The 17925-nt window shown below is 42.0% G+C and overlaps 1 protein-coding gene, 1 long non-coding RNA gene and 1 other non-coding gene across 3 annotated transcripts in view; 2 read left to right on the plus strand and 1 right to left on the minus strand.

The window, feature by feature from the left end:
• LOC108272828 (sphingosine kinase 1) overlaps nt 1-12537 on the minus strand; it is a 19037-nt gene extending 6500 nt beyond the window's left edge. The window contains exons 1-2 of the mRNA XM_053684748.1: nt 11904-12537; nt 1277-1426 (exon numbers count right to left, since the gene is read on the minus strand). Of these exons, the coding sequence (XP_053540723.1) occupies nt 1277-1426; nt 11904-12306 (553 nt within the window). The 5' untranslated portion in view covers nt 12307-12537. The remainder of the gene's footprint in view (nt 1-1276; nt 1427-11903) is intronic.
• Nucleotides 12538-14300: 1763 nt separating this feature from the next.
• LOC108272863 (uncharacterized) lies at nt 14301-16123 on the plus strand. The gene is made up of 4 exons (XR_001814170.2): nt 14301-14421; nt 15171-15253; nt 15416-15477; nt 15974-16123. It is a non-coding gene; the product is annotated as an uncharacterized LOC108272863 (long non-coding RNA).
• LOC124628784 (small nucleolar RNA R38) lies at nt 15841-15912 on the plus strand. The gene has a single exon (XR_006983466.1). It is a non-coding gene; the product is annotated as a small nucleolar RNA R38 (small nucleolar RNA).
• Nucleotides 16124-17925: the final 1802 nt, after the last annotated feature.

A 17925-nucleotide genomic window follows, 5' to 3' on the forward strand; every position in this document is an offset into this window, starting at 1 on the left:
GACTCATGCCGGTTTTTAAGACAGTGACGTCTGAGGGATCGGAGATTACGCGTATTCAGAAGTGATTTCTGGCCTCACCCTTTATGCAACGAGATTTGACCAGGTTCCTTGAATCTTTTAATTATATTGTGCACTGTAGAAGGTGAAATGCCCAAAATCCCACCGATTTGTGTTTGGGGAATGTTCTCCTCAAAGTGTTGGATTATTCACTGACACATCTGTTGGCAGATCGGTGAGCCTCGACCCATACTTGCTCTTGAAGGACTAGGCCTTTTTGAGGCTCCATATCAACTTCACATTACTTTCTTATTTCAACTTCTCAAATCACTGTAAGTCCTAAATTGCCCCGTCCCAACTTTTTTCGAATGTGTTGCATGCATCAATTTCAAAATAAACATTTATCTTCAAAAAACTATGCAGTTGATTAGATAAAACATCAAATACCTCGTCTTTATACATTTTTTAAATTTAAATACAAGTCAAAGTACATTTACAAATCACTCCTCTTTGTTTTTTATTAACGTTTGCATTTACATTTATTTATTTAGCAGACACTTTTATCCAAAGCAACTTACAAATGAGAAAATACAAGCAAAAAATATGTTTCCATACTGTCCCAACTTTTTCGGAATTGGGGTTGTAAATTGGGGTCACGCTAAATAAAGTATCAAGAAACAACAGAATATGCCCCTTCCTGCTTTTATGTCAGCAGTCATCTCTGACTGCTCCATAAATACTGCAGACTAGAACCCTGGCTTTAGGCGTCTCTCTGACCCACATTCACTACTTTTCTGTGTCTGCGCACTGATATATTACATTGTTCTAAAAATGGCCATGGGATAAAAATATTGCATCTATATATAACTGCAGACTGTTCGGTCCTGATGGAGACGCAGTTCTTCGGCATTCCTGACAGATTTGGGTTTGTTTTCTTCACCCCAGAACACTCTGTACCTCAGTAAATAAATAACTTTGGCTGTTGTAGTACCTTGAAACCTGGAGCCAATGCTAAAGAACCACACTGTGTATGTTTAAACCATGGAGATTATTATAACAGAGGAATATAGTTGTTAGCATTAGTTAGCATTATTCATTTAATCTGTGTTTGCTCGCATTGGTGTTGACTCACTACAGTAATATATGATTTGCAAATGACGTGAACTGGTGTCTTTGCTTGTGCAATAATGCTGATGATAAAATCTCCTAAAGATTGAGAAAAAATGCTGGAAAGAAAATATAAACATAAAGATAAAATAAAAACAGACACCAGACAGACCTGTGGTGATGAGTGTGTGAGGGATGTTTGCCTCAGTGAGCATGCTCAGTACAGGGCCAGTGTAGAGAGACATCGCCTGGCCTCGTCCACTCTGAGGATTCACCAACACCATCACTCTCCGGCTGACACACACGCGACTGAACTCAACACCTGAGAGAGTAAGAAACACACGAACACAGCTGAATTCTCAACACCCAAGGGACAGAGAGATGGAAGAAGTCACGGAATCCATTTGAAACGCATTTTCATGTTATAAATTTGTCAAAAACCGAAAGATAGACTCACTAGATCTTCCACCGTGCTCTTCAGCAAGGCTTATTTGCAGCCTGTATGACAATGACACATTTATGTCTTACACGCTTTTTTTTTTGACTGGAAACAACACTACAGAGAAAAAAGTGTCATTGGACAATCACACACACATTCACACATTACGGACAATTTTGAGATGACAACAGCCTACAGCACATGCCTTTGGACAGGGGGAGGAAACTGGAGTACTCTGAACACACAAGTTGAAGGCGGGAATTGAACCCCCCAACCCTGGATGTGAGAGGCAAACATTCTAACCATTAATTGAACCCCCAACACCGGATGTGAGAGGCAAACGTGCTAACCATTAAGCCACCATGACCCCCCCCAAGAAACATAGAAGTGAAAACATCTCCTTGACATCCCAGTACAAATAAATGATCAAACACAGTGAATTAATTTTCCAGTAGCCAAGTCCACCTGTTGTGGATAAAAAATGTCATAAAATAAACATAAGGGAGACCTAGCATCCAGCAAAGGGGAGAAGAAGAAGAGACGGGCACCTAGACACATAGAAGCGGGATTAGGCGGACATTGACAAATTGGAATTACACTTTAAAGATCTTTAAGAGCAGTAATAGTCAAAAAAGTCAAAAAGAGGTATACGAGCTGAGCTGAGGAGGGCTAAAACACACACACACACACACACACACACACACACACTCGTACAGTCAAGGGCGGGCAAGTAGACACAACATACACACACACACTCTCTTCCTCATACACACACATGAATAACTTTAATAATATCTTATAGTAATAGAGAAACTCCATAAAAAAACAGAATAGTAGGATATGCAGGACAGTAGAACTGTAATGATATTAAGAAGTTGGAAGTACAGTAAACCGCTTTTCAAGTAGTATAAATATATATAAAATAAGAAATATAGTGCAAATATGAAAATAAATTATAAACAAGAAATACAGGAAAATGTAAACTTACTCATGATTCAGATGGTGAAGATTCTCGTCTCGCAAGGAAAGCCTTAATTTTTAGAGAACCATGAAGAAAGCCAGTTATAAGGGTGGCTGGGTCAAAACTGCCCCCCCCCCCCCCCCCCCCCCCCCCCCCCGAGATAACGATAAGACCAAGGTCCCTCCCGGTTGTTTAGTCGTCTTGTCTACGTCATTTTATTTCCCTAGGTAATTGAGAATCCTGGTTTCTGACCCCCTAAGGTAATTGAGAAATCTGGTTTCTGACGCCCTAGGTAACTGAAAAATTCTGGTTTCTGATCCTCTGTGTAATTCAAAACTCTGGGTTTTTATTTCCTGGGTCATTAGAAACCCCTGGTTTCAATTCTATGTGTAAGTGAAATAGGCCTTTTTCTGGAACATAAGAGTAAGGTAAATGAGCTCTTTTTTAACCCTATTGGTAGTGAGATCATAGTCTTCTTGAAACATATGGGTTATCTAGTGTGTAAATACAGTATAAATACTGGAGCTTAAGCTCAAGGTATGGGGATCACTTTTGAGAATTCTCATCGGTGTGGATCTCGTGTGGTGGAATGGAACAATAAAGCTGGACCCTTGCTTCTTCTCACTCACGGCTGGTGTATTTTTTCTATCTCCAACTGGGCTCAGAGGTAGATGTGAGTATTGGCTTCTAAGTTGAGTTTTAAATGTTTTTGGGTAATAGGCTAAATTTGAGCCAACACACCACTGTCAAGATCAAGACAAGACCAAGACTAGGACTAGCCAAAATCAAATCAAGTCTGAGTCTTAAGTCACGATGGAGCATCAAATCCTTTTTCAAGCAAATCCTTTACTTCAGTGTCATGTATGCCAGACTGAATTTGTGAGTTGAGATTTACCCACAATTCTGCAGACTCATTCTGGACAATATTTAGTGAGTCCAAGACCTGACATAAGTCCTACAGCTGTAGACAAGTAATAATCTTAAATCACTTATGCCAATTAAAAGTAAAACTGGCTTTAGGGAGTGGATGGAAGGTGTAGAGCATGGAGGGAGTGTGGATGGAGATAGTGTGGATGGAGGGAGTGTGGATGGAGGCAGTGTGGATGGAGGGACTGTGGATGAAGGGACTGTGGATGCAGGGAGTGTGGATGGAGGGAGTGTGGATGAAGGGACTGTGGATGGAGGGAGTGTGGATGGAGGGACTGTGGATGGATGGAGTGTGGATGGAGGGACTGTGGATGGAGGGACTGTGGGTTGGGTTTGGGACCTCAGTGGTATTTTCAAGAGCTAAATCAAATATAGAGAGCGGAACAGAACACACAGTCAGACTACAGCAAGCGGAAATATGCAGAAGTCTAGTGCATTACTGATTCAACTCCAACCTCCTGCAGTGTGTGAACAGATGGAGGCCAGTAGAGGTGAAGGTGATGATAGCTGTCCCAAGAGCACTGAGGCCTTGACTTTTTTGCTGAGTAAGACGTGCAGACGACCAACCCGAGCCAACAACTGTGAGCAAGCAATGTGTTTTTCCTGACACAGGACCACTGAATGATACAGTCAGAAAGAGATGTGGAACAAAGGGGATCAGATGTTAGGATCAGACAGGAGTGAGAGAGAGCGAGAGAGACAGAGAGAGCGAAAATAAGAGAGAGAGAGAATAAGAGAGAGAGTGAGAGTGAGTGAGAGGGAGAATAAGAGGTAGAATGAGAGAGAGAGAATAAGAGAGAGTGAGAGAGAGAGAGAGAGAGAGAGAGAGAGAGAGAGAGAGAGAGAGAGAGAGAGAGATGGGATCAAGTTTAAATATCTGTCTATAAAACAGCAGAACATCATTGTTTTTTTATTAATGTATTTTATTAAACCTATTATCCTCATTTAGTAATGGAAACCCGTCTTCGTTTATAATCTGCTTTTTATTCAGCATTTCTCCTTCAACCATTTTCTCCCTTTGACCCAAAGTCTCATACTCCTGAGCACACATTGATAAATTATGCATCCGACAGCAGGAAATCTGATCTGAGTTCAGCTTCCATTAACAGAGAGAGAAAGAGCAGGGAGCGATGAGGCAGAGCTTTTAGACGCCACGCTGTGATGCTCAAATCCCATTTAGGTTTCATACACTCGAGATTTTTAAAAGCTTAATCTGTTTAAAAACATATAACCTGGCCCAAAAACTAAAAGGTAAAAAAAATAAAAGGTATGTTAGCTTTGACACAAAACCATTACTACGCTAGCATAAGCAGCTTGTTATCTGCGATTAGGAAATATGACTTCGGCTAGCACAGGACTCCTGATAGCTTCGACTCGATAACGTTGCTTCAGCTAGCATCAGCAGCTGTAAAATATTATATTAAGTCATTAGAATGCATGCTTTAGGTTTAACCCAAGACTCCGTTTGAGCAATGCAAAAGAGACTTGATTTAAATCTACTGTCATTACTATAAAGAGCCTGGTAATGTTCTCCTGTGAACACGAATTAACCCGCACACCCACACACACTGTAACCACCACGTCTTTCTCACAAGAAGAGAAAACCAAGATCATTTACATACACACAGCCATCACTTATACACTATAAATGCACTGTTCTGTTTATCATCACAGAGAGCAGTCCCCTACTTTATGCTCTGCTTCTCCCACATTACTGTGGTTATGTGTTCTTGTGCATGACTAGACAGTGTTAATGGTCCTCTGTGTGTGTGTGTGTGGCTGAGAGCCAGGTGTAGTCTGAAAGCAGAGTCAGCATCATTAATGTGCAGTCTTGCATGTTACATCACAGTTGTGGGTGTGTGTGTGTGTGTGTGTGTGTGTGTGTGTGATACTTGATGTTTTCTCAGTACACCATATGTTATTTAGTTTTCTTTAAATGCTATTTGGGGAAAAAAGAGTATTTAACCAGAATCAAAAGTGTAAAATGTTGGTCAGTGTTATAGAGGTAATGATGATACCTTAAAAAAAGAAAAGAAAGTGTATTATGATTGTCACGTATCGTGACGGAGCGGAGATAGGACAGATGCAAGTGCAGTATGAACAGTTGTTTATTTTAAAAGAGAGACAGGCAGACAAATCCAAAACGTGATCCATAAACGTAATCCAAAACAGGTGAAGGTCAGGCAATCGGCAAACAGGCATACACAGGGTTAAGCATGAACCAAGGTCGTGGTCACGGAAAACAGGGTCGATAAACAAAACGAGAAACGTGAACTATGACGAGGAACTGGGAGCGGATAATCCAGCGTGAACTAACTCTAAACATGGACCGTGACTATGACTACTATAAGAACTAATCTAACTCTACGATAATCTTCCGCGTTGTGTGCTGGGAGCCGCGCGGTATATATGTGGACATGATCAGCGTCTAAACTGCTAGCAGCTGAGGGCAATACAGACACACGTGAAATCCCAGCCAATGACAGAACAGGGAGGAGACATGACAAACATAAACAAAACACACGTGTCCAGATGTCACTACTGTCAACAATGGAAAAGCAGGTGCTCGCGCATTCGTGCTTAGAGCACGCTGCTTCAAGGGGAAATCATGACAGAACCCCTCCCCAAAGGCACTCCTCCATGAGTCATCCCATTTCATTGGCGGCCCCGGCCCCCTGGGTTGAATGTCCCAAGCAGAGCCAGGAAACCGCACGGTGTTCTTGGCGGAGCAGGGAAGCAGAGTGATGTCCCTGGCTGAAGAGGGAGGCAGAGTAACGACCACAGCCGGGCAGACAGGCTGAGCGACGTCCTCGGCGGAGCATGAAAGCGGAGTGACGTCCCTGGCTGAACTGGAAGGCAGAACAACGTCCTTGGCTGAAGAGGAAGGCAGAGCGACGTCCTCGGCTGAGCAGGAAGGCAGAGCGACGTACTCAGCAGAGCCTGCAAGCTGAACTTGGCTGGTCATGTCAGCAGACTGGGATGTGAGAAGAGCTTGGTTGTCCCTGTCAGCTGACTTGGGCGTGGACATAACTTGGTTGGTTAATCTTCCGCGTTGTGTGCTGGGAGGCGCACGGTATATATGTGGACATGATCAGCGTCTAAACTGCTAGCAGCTGAGGGCAATACAGACACACGTGAAATCCCAGCCAATGACAGAACAGGGAGGAGACATGACAAACATAAACAAAACACATGTGTCCAGATGTCACTACTGTCAACAATGGAAAAGCAGGTGCTCGCGCATTCGCGCTTAGAGCACGCTGCTTCAAGGGGGAATCATGACAATGATGTAAATTATGACAGTGTTAATTTCTCATCATCATTTAAAGTACTGTTCCATTCACTTAAAGGTACGTTTAAGTTACAGGACATGAGCACGACAGTCGATGATGCCATGTGATTCGATTTACAGCTGCTATGATGTGAAACAGTATTACACCAATGGTTCTGGCTCTGAGAAGTGGGAGGCCCCGCCTCCTTCACTGAGACTAACAGATATAGAGGCTATACCTCCTTGAATAAGTCTGAGGGACACAGAGGCCACGTGTCCTTCTCTGAGACTGACAGATGCAGAGGCCACACCTCCTTGACTAAGACTGACAGAGGCCACGCCTCCTTCACTAAGACTGACAGAGGCCACACCTCCTTCCCTAAGACTGACAGACACAGAGACCACACCTCCACCACTAAGACTGACAGAGGCCACACCTCCTTCCCTAATACTGACAGACACAGAGGCCACGCCTCCTTCACTAAGACTGACAGAGGTCACGCCTCCTTCATTAAGACTGACAGAGGTCACGCCTCCTTCCCTAAGACTGACAGACACAGAGGCCAAGCCTCCTTCACTGAGACTGACAGAGGTCACGCCTCCTTCACTAAGAATGACAGAGGCCTCGCCTCCTTCATCGAGACTTCACAGACACAGAGGCCATACCCCCTTCAATGAGATTCTGTACTAGTATAAATCTGAATATCCAACTGAGTTGATACAAGTGTGTGTGTGTGTGTGTGTGTGTGTGTGTGTGTGTGTGTGTGTGTGTGCGCATGTGTGTGTGTGCGTGTGTGTGCATATGTGTACGTGTGTGTGTGTGTGTGAATGTGCGTGTGAGTGCGCGTGTGTGTGTGCGTGGGTGTGCATGTGCGTGTGTATATGTGTGTGTGTGTGTTTGTGTGTGTGTGTGTGTGTGCATGTGCGTGTGTGCGTGTGTTTGCATATGTGTACCTGTGTGTGTGTGTGCATGTGTGTGTGTGCGTGTGTTTGCATATATGTACGTGTGTGTACGTGTGTGTATGTGCGTGTATGTGCGTGTATGTGCGTGTGTGTGCGTGTGTGTGCGTGTGCGTGTGTGTGTGTGTGTGCGTGTGTGTGTGTGTGTGCGTGTGTGTGTGTGTGTGCGTGTGTGTGTGTGTGTGTGTGCGTGTGTGTGTGTGTGTGCGTGTGTGTGTGTGTGCGCGTGTGTGTGTGTGTGTGTGTTAAGCCGCATGCTAATATGAGATTAATGGAGCAATGTGTAATGAATGTGATAAGATCGTATATTTTTGAGCTACTAATGAATATTAGATGACGAACTGGCCCAGACTACAGACCGCAGCCGGTGACGTCAAATCGAAAAGAAAATGCTAACAACAGTCAGCGGTGACCTTTAGAGTGATTGGTGGAGGAGAACACAAAAGCCAAGCACCAGGCCAGATGTTTGATTTGCAGGCCTACTGCCACACACAGAAAAAAGCTTAGAGAAATCTATAATCCGATGTTGAGGAGCCCGCAGCCATCTGCTTTATCTCTGAACAGCCGTTTACAGCTCATGCTTAGATTGATTTATAGCTTTGCGTTCTTAAAAACTCATTTGAAACACATGCGTGCTCTTCAAATCTGCATCCCAGGCTGCTTGGAATCAAAACATACAACTGTATTTATTTCATCACTCATTTCCTCATCAGGGAAGAAACACTGGACAGATGTTACTTGCTCCTGTGAACACAGATTCACGATGATGATAAAGATTCAGGTTTCACAAATGATAACAATCATGTACAGGAAGCTTCATCCACACTACATCCATAATGATGTCTGATCCAATATCTGATCTAAAATGACCGTAGCTGCCAGCCAATCAGAGTCAGTTTACCAAGGGGTGCCATTTCTTTTTTCGGACAAGCTTGATACATAACATCGGTCTCTGTTTGCTGAACGTTCAGGTGTCTACAATCATGAGAGGTAATTAGCGCGTGGCTGTAATCTCAGATCTACATTATTTTGGGTCCGATGAACTTGTGATGTCGCTACAGCTCACACATCACTCGCTAAATCTTACATCAGACTCATTAGACTAAAGATGGCCATGCACAGCCATTTCCAGCTCTGGTTCAGGCTTCAGCTTAGCAACAGAGATGCTATAAAAAGATGCTGATAGTGATATCTTCACAGTGATGAACATTTGGGCTGCAGTTACACCTGTGCATAGCGGTAGGGTTTTTTTTTTTAGAGCGGGCCTTTAAAAGGAAAAATAAATAAATAAATCCACCCTGAAGAACTTGCATATCAATATTTATAATGAATGTCATCTCGTGCAAAAGATTTATTTTAGCGTTGTGACTTCTTGTCCATTTTTGGTCCATTTTGACTGTGATTAACGGTTTCCTACATTACCCACAATGCCGTTCTACCTGCTGATAGTGCTGCAGTGGGGTCTATAGCCCTTGCTTCATCTCTACCTAGAGAGTGATGCAGCGGGGCTTTAGTCCTTCGGTCTGTCCAGCTCTCTTACGTCCTCATCTGCACATTCTGCTCCAAATCTTCACATTTCATGCTAATACCGCCATCAACACCATCATCTCATAGATCGCCAACTAGTGAGCCAACTGTGAGCGGTAACTCGTATCGCTGTGTTGCATTCTGGGACTTTGAGTCCAGCGTGTCCCCTACTTTTTTATGTTGGACATCTACGGAGAATAGCGAGTGAGAATAGAAGCTCTATTTATTTTTGTTTTTAGGTGATGACAGTGAGACCTGACTGTCGTTGCTTTGGTAGCACTGAGGTTGTCTCAACAATTACAGTCGATGAACTGGCTAAAGGAAACTAGTACAAAACAGAAGTCCAGAAATCTCTTAACTAAAGCAGTTGGTGGAAAATTGGCTTTGCCGTTTCTTGCTGACTTGTGAGAGGCTGTAGGTACATCCAGTTGTACGAAGTGCCAAAGCTCCATCAACAAGATGCCATCATGCAGGAAGACACCATCCTTATACCAACAGTTCTGTTCTGGGCACAAATGGTAAATGGTCAGCACTTATATAGTGCTTTTTTAACCTTAGTGGTTCCAAAGCATTTTACACTGGTTCTCATTCACCCATTCACACACACACTCACACACCAACGGTAGCATAGGGTTCAGTGTCTTGCCCAAGGACACGTCGGCACGTGGAGTCATGTGGGCCGGGAATCGAACCGCCAACCCTACGATTAGTGGACAACCCGCTCTACCACCTGATCCACAGCCGTCCAACAGTCACAGCCTGAACCCCCGACCTTCCCATCAGTAACCCAGAGCTTTAACTGAGAAGCCACCACTGTGTGTGTGTGTGTGTGTGTGTGTGTGTGTGTGTGTGTGTGTGTGTGTGTGTGTGTGTGTGTGTGTGTGTGTGTGTGTGTGTGTGTGTGTGTGTGTGTGTACTTTGACTTGTAAACTCCTAATGCCCACCTTTCTTTTTTTGGTGAACATCCTTACTCAGCATATCACCAAATTAGCCTAACTGCCAAACACACACACACACACACACACACACACACACACGAGAGGACATTAGGAGCTTCTTTACAACAGGTCAAAGTATAAATCACTTAAATATTTTCTGAATTTCTAACATGTAGTGTCAGCAGTAATGGTAATAATAATACTTAAGTAATCTGTAAATGTTTTCCCTCAGTGTTCATGTGGCACGCATCAGTGAGTTATTTTGTCAGGTCAGGTGACAGTAGCAGTGCTGCCAGGTAGTATCTCGGACAGAGCAGGAAGTGACGCAGGTGGAGAGGCAGGGTCACGGGTGAGGTCGAATAATGAGGTGGTGATATGTTAGTAGTGAGGTTCAGTATTGTGATAAATGTTATGCTGGTGTACTGTATGGTTCATCCATGTGTGTTTGAAATGAAAGCTTTGAATAGGCACATTGTCTTTGTCTCTGCAGACCGCTGTTATATCCTCACCATTGTCAAAATCCAGCCTATGCCCTTGCTGCAGCGGCTGCTGGAACTTTAGCTCCATGTCTGAAACAGTTAATCAGAGCAGATCTCTCTCAGTCTCAGATACTTTCACGTCACACTTTTCCACTCACTCTGCTTTTCTTACGGTTACACTGCAGCTAAACCAACACTCAACGTTCTTTTTAATTGTCTGCTCAGTCTAGGACATTTTCTTTACTCAGTGTTTAGCATCATAACAACATTCGATGTGGCTGATTATTACGCAATTCTGACATTTTCATACACAGGTGATCGAAATGCAAGAAATGGCCTCACGCCGAGACTCCCGAGCCATGCGCCTTACACAGCATAATTTATAAATGCACATTAGTATTACCACTTCCAGCTCTCTTCCTCCTGGTGTCTCTGAACACACACACACACACACACACACTCAGACTGAAAGACTGCAGAGTCAAAACCTATTGAGCCAAATGTTGAATGAATAAAATGCTTTTTCAGTTCACAGAACCTTTTCAGTTCCTGCTCCAGAGTCAGTACTCTTCTTCAGTGTCTCTGGTTGGTCAAGGTTCATGACTGAACGATTGAGTCTCTAGCAGAAAGGTGTGTGTGTGTGTGTGTGTGTGTGTATATATATACACAGTACATCAAAACTGGAGAACTGAAGATGTGTGAAATTGTGCTTCTGTGTAAATGCTTCTAGTTGTCAATCTTCATTCATGTTAACATTAAGTATGCACAACAAATCAAATAATAATAATAATAATAATAATAATAATAACAATAATGATGATGATGATGATGATAATAATGATAATAATGATGATGATGATGATGATGATGATGATAATAATAACAATGATGATAATGATGATGATGATGATAATAATAATAATAATAATAATAATAATAATAATAATAATAATAATAATAATGATGATGATGATAATGATGCTGCTGCTGCTGTTGCGGATGATAATAATAATGATGATGATGATGATGATGATAATAATAATAATAATGATGATGATGTTGATGATGATAATGATGATGATGTTCACAGTGATGATATAGATGATGCCGTTAACACAGATGAATCGAGAGGGAAAGAGGGTTTTCTGTATTTATTAAAGGTTTATATGAGTAATGTATGTAATATGATGTTCACGTGCTGGATATTGCATGCTGTAGGCTGATTTGCTGAGTTAATTTCCTGTGCAAAAAAATGAAAGAAAAAAAAAGTATAACTTTTTATGAAACTTTTCCTCACCGTCTCTGAGACCCTGCACGTGCTGTGATGCGCGTTGTCTGACAGCGCGCGCCCACCTTTCCGCCTCCTCCAGGTTAGCTCGAGCGTCCTCCCCGGTCAGGACCCGGAATCGGTGCTCCACCCTTTGGCGGCCAGCAGGAGCTCCGGTCCAACTGCGCCGCGCCGGGTAGAAATAAGCGGACAGATACGCCGCTTTGTCCGCCTCGTCCTCGCTCCGGCACGCGCGGCATCCCACACAGTCACCGAGGCCGAGCTCGAGCGCGTGCTCATGTCCGTGCTGCCACACGGGCGACCCGCCGATCTTTCGCACCGAGAGGCATCTGTCCGTTAAGGTCACCGAGAATCTGAGTCTCCCGGTCGCGGCGTCAGTGAACTCCGCGCGCAGCTCCGCAGCTCCATCCATTCCGACCCGGAGAAGTTTCCGGCTCTGCACCGGAAACCGCGGGATCCGATGGGACGGTGTAGGGAGATAGCAGCGCGCGTGCAAGGTCCGGAGGCTGCTGCGGGACTGCTGGAGTTTAACAGCTGGATTTAGTTCCACGGGAAGATCTCTCCCTAGTGACGACACACACACACACACACACACACACACACACACACACTAAGAGAAAAGGAGGAGGATAGATAGATAGATAGACAGACAGACAGATAGATAGATAGATAGATAGATAGATAGATAGACAGACAGACAGATAGATAGATAGATAGATAGATAGATAGATAGATAGATAGATAGATATTGCTATCCCTTGAGAAACATGTATACACCCACAAAACTCTATTACATTTTAGTATTAAAAGGTGTTTGTATGTTAAAGTGTCTATTCCAGTGGCTCTGTAATTGTAAATCAGTCAGAGGAGTATCTAGGGCAGGCAGGTGCCTGGGTCCCCGCATACTGAGAGGCCCCCGGGGGCTGATCATTTAAATTATCAGAAATTTTCATCTGAAAATAATGTGCAGCATCTCAGCCACCCCCTTAAAGGGGACCTCTCTCTGCAGGGCGCTATCAGGTCTGAAGACTCGTTTATGCACTGCAAGTGAATCTGAAAAATGAACTTATCTGGCAGTCAGAAGCGCAGGAGAAAACAAGAGGAGGAGGAAAAGAGGAAACAGGTTTGAGTGATGGAGATAATGACCAATGAATTAAGGATAATTAAAGACAAACAAACCCCAAACTCTTTGTCCAATTTCAGATTTATTTCACCTTAATATAAGATTTATATGTGTTGGTGTAACATTTTATATTTTCCCATAATGACGTGGGCCTCAACTATCATACCTACGTATTATATTCAGGTAGTAGAAAGGTAGTAGACAGGGGAGCCGGGGGTCACAGGAGGGTTGTGACAGGGGGAAGGGACACAGTTTTGAGACCATGTTCTGCTATTATAACGTAGCCCCTTTCTTTATTCACTTTTTTACGTTATCGCGATTGTTTTCAATAAAGAAACGAAGTCTTTGTGACACGCATCTACTGCGATTCCTCCACAGAAGTAAAGCGTCACAACACAATCTCCAGGTAACCTGAAGACATAATAACACCATAAATCTGTCTAAAGGGCCCCATGCGTTTATTTTGCCCATAGGGCCCCCACATAATCTAGGTTCGCCTCTGATGACAGTATACAGTATATTATTTACATCCGCTGTTTCTTTCTCCATATTAACTAACAAAGCTGTGTTCTAGGCCTGCTGTAATAGAGTTTAGTGTTCCACATGGATGTGTGATTATTATTATTATTATTATTTTGTTTTTATTTTATTTTTTTAACAAAATGCCATTTTTTGCTGCAGATTTTTCTGTTTCTCCACATCCACACATCTATAACTCTCACACTTCATCTTCATCATAAACACATGTTCAGAAGGAGGAGGTGAGAAAGTTGCATAGACATTTTATTTAAATATTCATACAGCGAAATCATTAGAAACTAAATGTTTTATTGCACATACTAGGATTAAAGAGGAACCGAAGAAGGGAAAGGAAGGAAATAAAGGATAAAGACGCTCAATTTTAAACATAATTTCCTCCTTTCTATTTTCCTTCACTATAACACTGAAGTTTTTCCGAACAACTGGCACATCTGGTTTTAATAGCTTCAACATTTATATATAACTGATCATTATAACTTATAAATAAATAAATAAATATTTATAATATTATATTTATATTGTATATATTTTATTTATGTACTCTCCACCTAGATTGAGAATGAAAGAGGAAACCTGACAGATGTTGTTATATGTTCCCTGATGTTGTTATATGAATGAATCGTGCTTTAACTCCACAAACACGAATGCAACAGAGTACACTGGCACGTCCCATAGGTTCATAGTCACGTGGTTTGTTACGTCATATGTGGTATAAATACTGACACCTTCTCCATCTTCGGTCTCTTTTCCGCCTGCAGCACTGCTCACATCACCGGGACGAGCGACTGCTGTTGAATGCTCGTTAATAAAATATTAACTACTGGAGGGTTAAATATGGAAACGCTAAAGCCGCCCTGACTGAATGTAAGTGTTTCTAAACGTAATCAGATCTGTCTGTCTAGTTTTTGTAAAAAAAAAATAAACGGTAGCTATCGCGCGCTAATCTGATTTTATTTTATATACCTAGTGGGTTTGTATCGATGTCGTCGTCCCCCCCCCCCCTTCTTCTTTTAATAGAGAAACAGAACACTTTCACAACATTCTCGTTTAAATTGGGGAAATCTACAGGGTTTTCCACACTCTAACCCCAGAACTTGGACAGGCTAGCTAGTGTTTGCTAGCTTGAATGGACCGCGTGGAAGCGCGCGCCGTCTTTTTTACCCCCCCCCCCCCCCCCCCCCCTTAAAATAAATATTTTATAAGAGGTAGTTGTACGTTCCTTTACACGTGTTTCAATATGTATAAGGTTTTACACTTTTGGGTGTGTATTGAGTGGAAGTGACGGAAACTACGTTTTCATTTATTTTTTTAAATGAATATAAGCGAGGTGCGCGAGCACGTGAATCAATGTTCCCGCCTATTAAAGCCTCTAAACCCTCACACAGCCAGGGCTGCACGTGCTGGTATTAAAACCTATTGTAGTGTATAAACATGGAGAAAACAGTAAGATGCGGTATGACTGGAAAGGGTCGAAGGTCATGTTATGATTCCAATAAACCCACCTGATGTAAGCATTGGTGTGTAATCCTGGTTCAGATTATACATAGTGTACAGTGGATTATTATGCGTTTACAAAGTGTGCATTTTACTGAGTAATTATCTGACTCTTGTAGAAGCTCATTTGTGGAAATCATGGTGTCCTTCAATATGAATGAATCCTGGAAGGAACTTCCAGCTTGAACATAAGCTTCAGCAGGTACAGTGTTTAATCTGTTGTGGCTGTAACTATATAAATTGATGGCATGTGGTATTCCTGTGTTGCATACGAAGTGCTGTCTGGTGTGATGACTGAAACTGGTTAATGCTATGCTGTTCTGAGGATGAATCTGAAGGTTTCTCCTTGCTGATTTCCCTCTAGGTAACCACCTAGATAGAGGCTGTGATTGGACCAGATCAACCTCTGATTACATCAAAGACTAGGTACTTTTAAATCATAAACTCTAGTTATAGTGCATGATTCTTAAGGGTTTTCATGGTCTTTCCTGCTCCAACACTCCTACCTTTTATAAAGTTATTGCTAATGCATTTCCAAGGTGCTCCATGCAATGTCATGCACATTGTAGTAAGTTCACATGGCCTTTTCCTCATCTGCATTCTAACAATCAGAATCCAGATTTTATCAGTTGTGATTAACTTCCAATTATAAGAAGGTAGATTACAGGTTAAACCAATCAATGAAATGTAAATTAAGGTTTGGATGGCTGGGCAGATGAATAGAACCTGTTGGGTTTGGGTGCTTGCTTGGGGACTGAGCAGTTGTGTTGGTATGGAGAAACTGCACATACAAGCCTGTGATGAAAAAAAGTTATCCCTGTCTGAAATGATCATGTGGAGACACGGTAACCTGAGGCTTGTCCTCATACTCTACACTGTGTATGTGAAGGGAGCGAACACTAACTGACCTGTATTGTTTCAGGTGATGTAGGAGGAAGATTCAGTGATGTCCTTGATGAAATGGACACACCCAGTGGTGAAATGTCCTGGGAGGAAGAAGTCACTTTGTTCACTGGACTGCTATTATTGCTGACTTGTTTGACTGTATAAATAAAGCTACTTATCAAAAGTTGCCTGAAGTGTCATATTTTTTTCCAAGCTGAATATTTTTTGCATGTATTAAAATTATTGGACTTGACATAAATTGCACTATTTGACCATTCCTGCACTGATGCTTGCATTTCTGCTGCTCCTATAATTAAATATTTTGTCACTATTATACACTTTACCTGGCTGCTGCAGTAACCCCAAACCAACAACCAAGAAAACTCAGCTGATTTTTGCCTTCCTGGAAAAACCTCCCATAATGTTCTACTGAGGAACTATTGAGGGTAGCTGTAGCACTGCATGGCTTGCAAATTACACCGTATCAGATTAAGACCCTGCAGTGGAGAGCAGGGTCTCTCCCCTCATAGACATTTACACCACACCCATCTGTAACGCCACCAGCATTGTGGATGCCCCTCATACTAGGACTGCACAATTAATCAGGACTGAACATATTCGCACAGGTGGGAGTGGCCTGTTTGGAGTTGTATAATACAATCGGAATAAAAACTACAGGATGTCCAAAATGCATCTACACTGTGCAACAGTTACTTTCACATTGCTTTTCATCTCAGTCAACCAAACAAGTGGAAATACTGTAGAGAAACCATTATGATGACGAGTAACACTGTACATCATCTGCTTCTCAACTTCCCGATCTCACAAACTGCCATCTTTCATTGATCCTGCAAAATGACCTGAAGCTGCTGGTGTAGACACAGCAGCTTCGCATGTGGAGTAAATTAATAATGCTAATGCTACAAGGGGGGGATTAATTCAAACTTTATTAAATAATTCATCGCCAATCATAATCAAGATTAGCAACTGTTCAGAAAGAGTACGCTGCTGCTGCTGCTGCTGCTCTCTTCACACTTTTCACTAACTCTAATACATAGTGCAGTGGTTTGCAAAATGGGGGCCTCATCCCCCCTCCCACCGCCCAAAAAATATTATTAGCAGACATGGCAACACTGAACTGGGTAAGAAATCTAAAAGGAACAACTGATAAACAAACAGAAAACTACTAAAATGTAAAGACAGAAAATGTGCTTTGTTATAAATAAATCATTTAATATAAAAATAGATATAACTTCATAAAATATAAATAAAATGAGAAATGAAGTAATGTTTAATTACTATGGGTTGCATTTAATATCAATTTGACATTAAGCTTAGTTCACTATCCCATTATGAAGGCTTTGTTTATTTATCAATTAACCAACAGGATTTCTCATTGCTATTATTTTAATTCAGTTTACAGTGACCATGAGCAGAGAGCTTACATTTAACTGTTTATGATAGACCTCCTGATTAAAGCTTAAACAAAAAAAAAGATTGGTATCTGGATCGGTTTTGGTCGTAAAAATCCTGACCGGAGCATCAGTAATGAACACAGTTAAACTAAAGCGCTTTGTATCTGACGGGTAAATGAACTCACCCAATCACATCCTATATGAGACTATTCAGATATCTACACAATGTACACCAAGCGGTTCGAGAACTGACTCCAGCCCAGAACCACGACATTGGAAATGTCTGAAGTCTGCTCCTCTTAAATATATTTAAAGCTACACAATTAAACACTGAACATTGAGGTTTATTGTATTTGTTTACAAGGTAGAACAGGTCAACGGTTGTTGTTTTTTTTGTTTTTTTTACATACGATCTGTCAAATTAACTGAAAATATAAAATTTTGCTTATCAGAAGGTAAATTAATTTGTCTTGGTTCACACTATGTTCGTAAATTCTTATAATAATAATAATAATAATAATAATAATAAAATAAAATAAAAACCCTCAACTTCAACTGTGCTCCTAAATGTTTG

This window comes from Ictalurus punctatus, chromosome 12 (genome assembly GCF_001660625.3).
Source record: "Ictalurus punctatus breed USDA103 chromosome 12, Coco_2.0, whole genome shotgun sequence".
In the NCBI taxonomy this organism is placed as follows: Eukaryota; Metazoa; Chordata; class Actinopteri; order Siluriformes; family Ictaluridae; genus Ictalurus; species Ictalurus punctatus.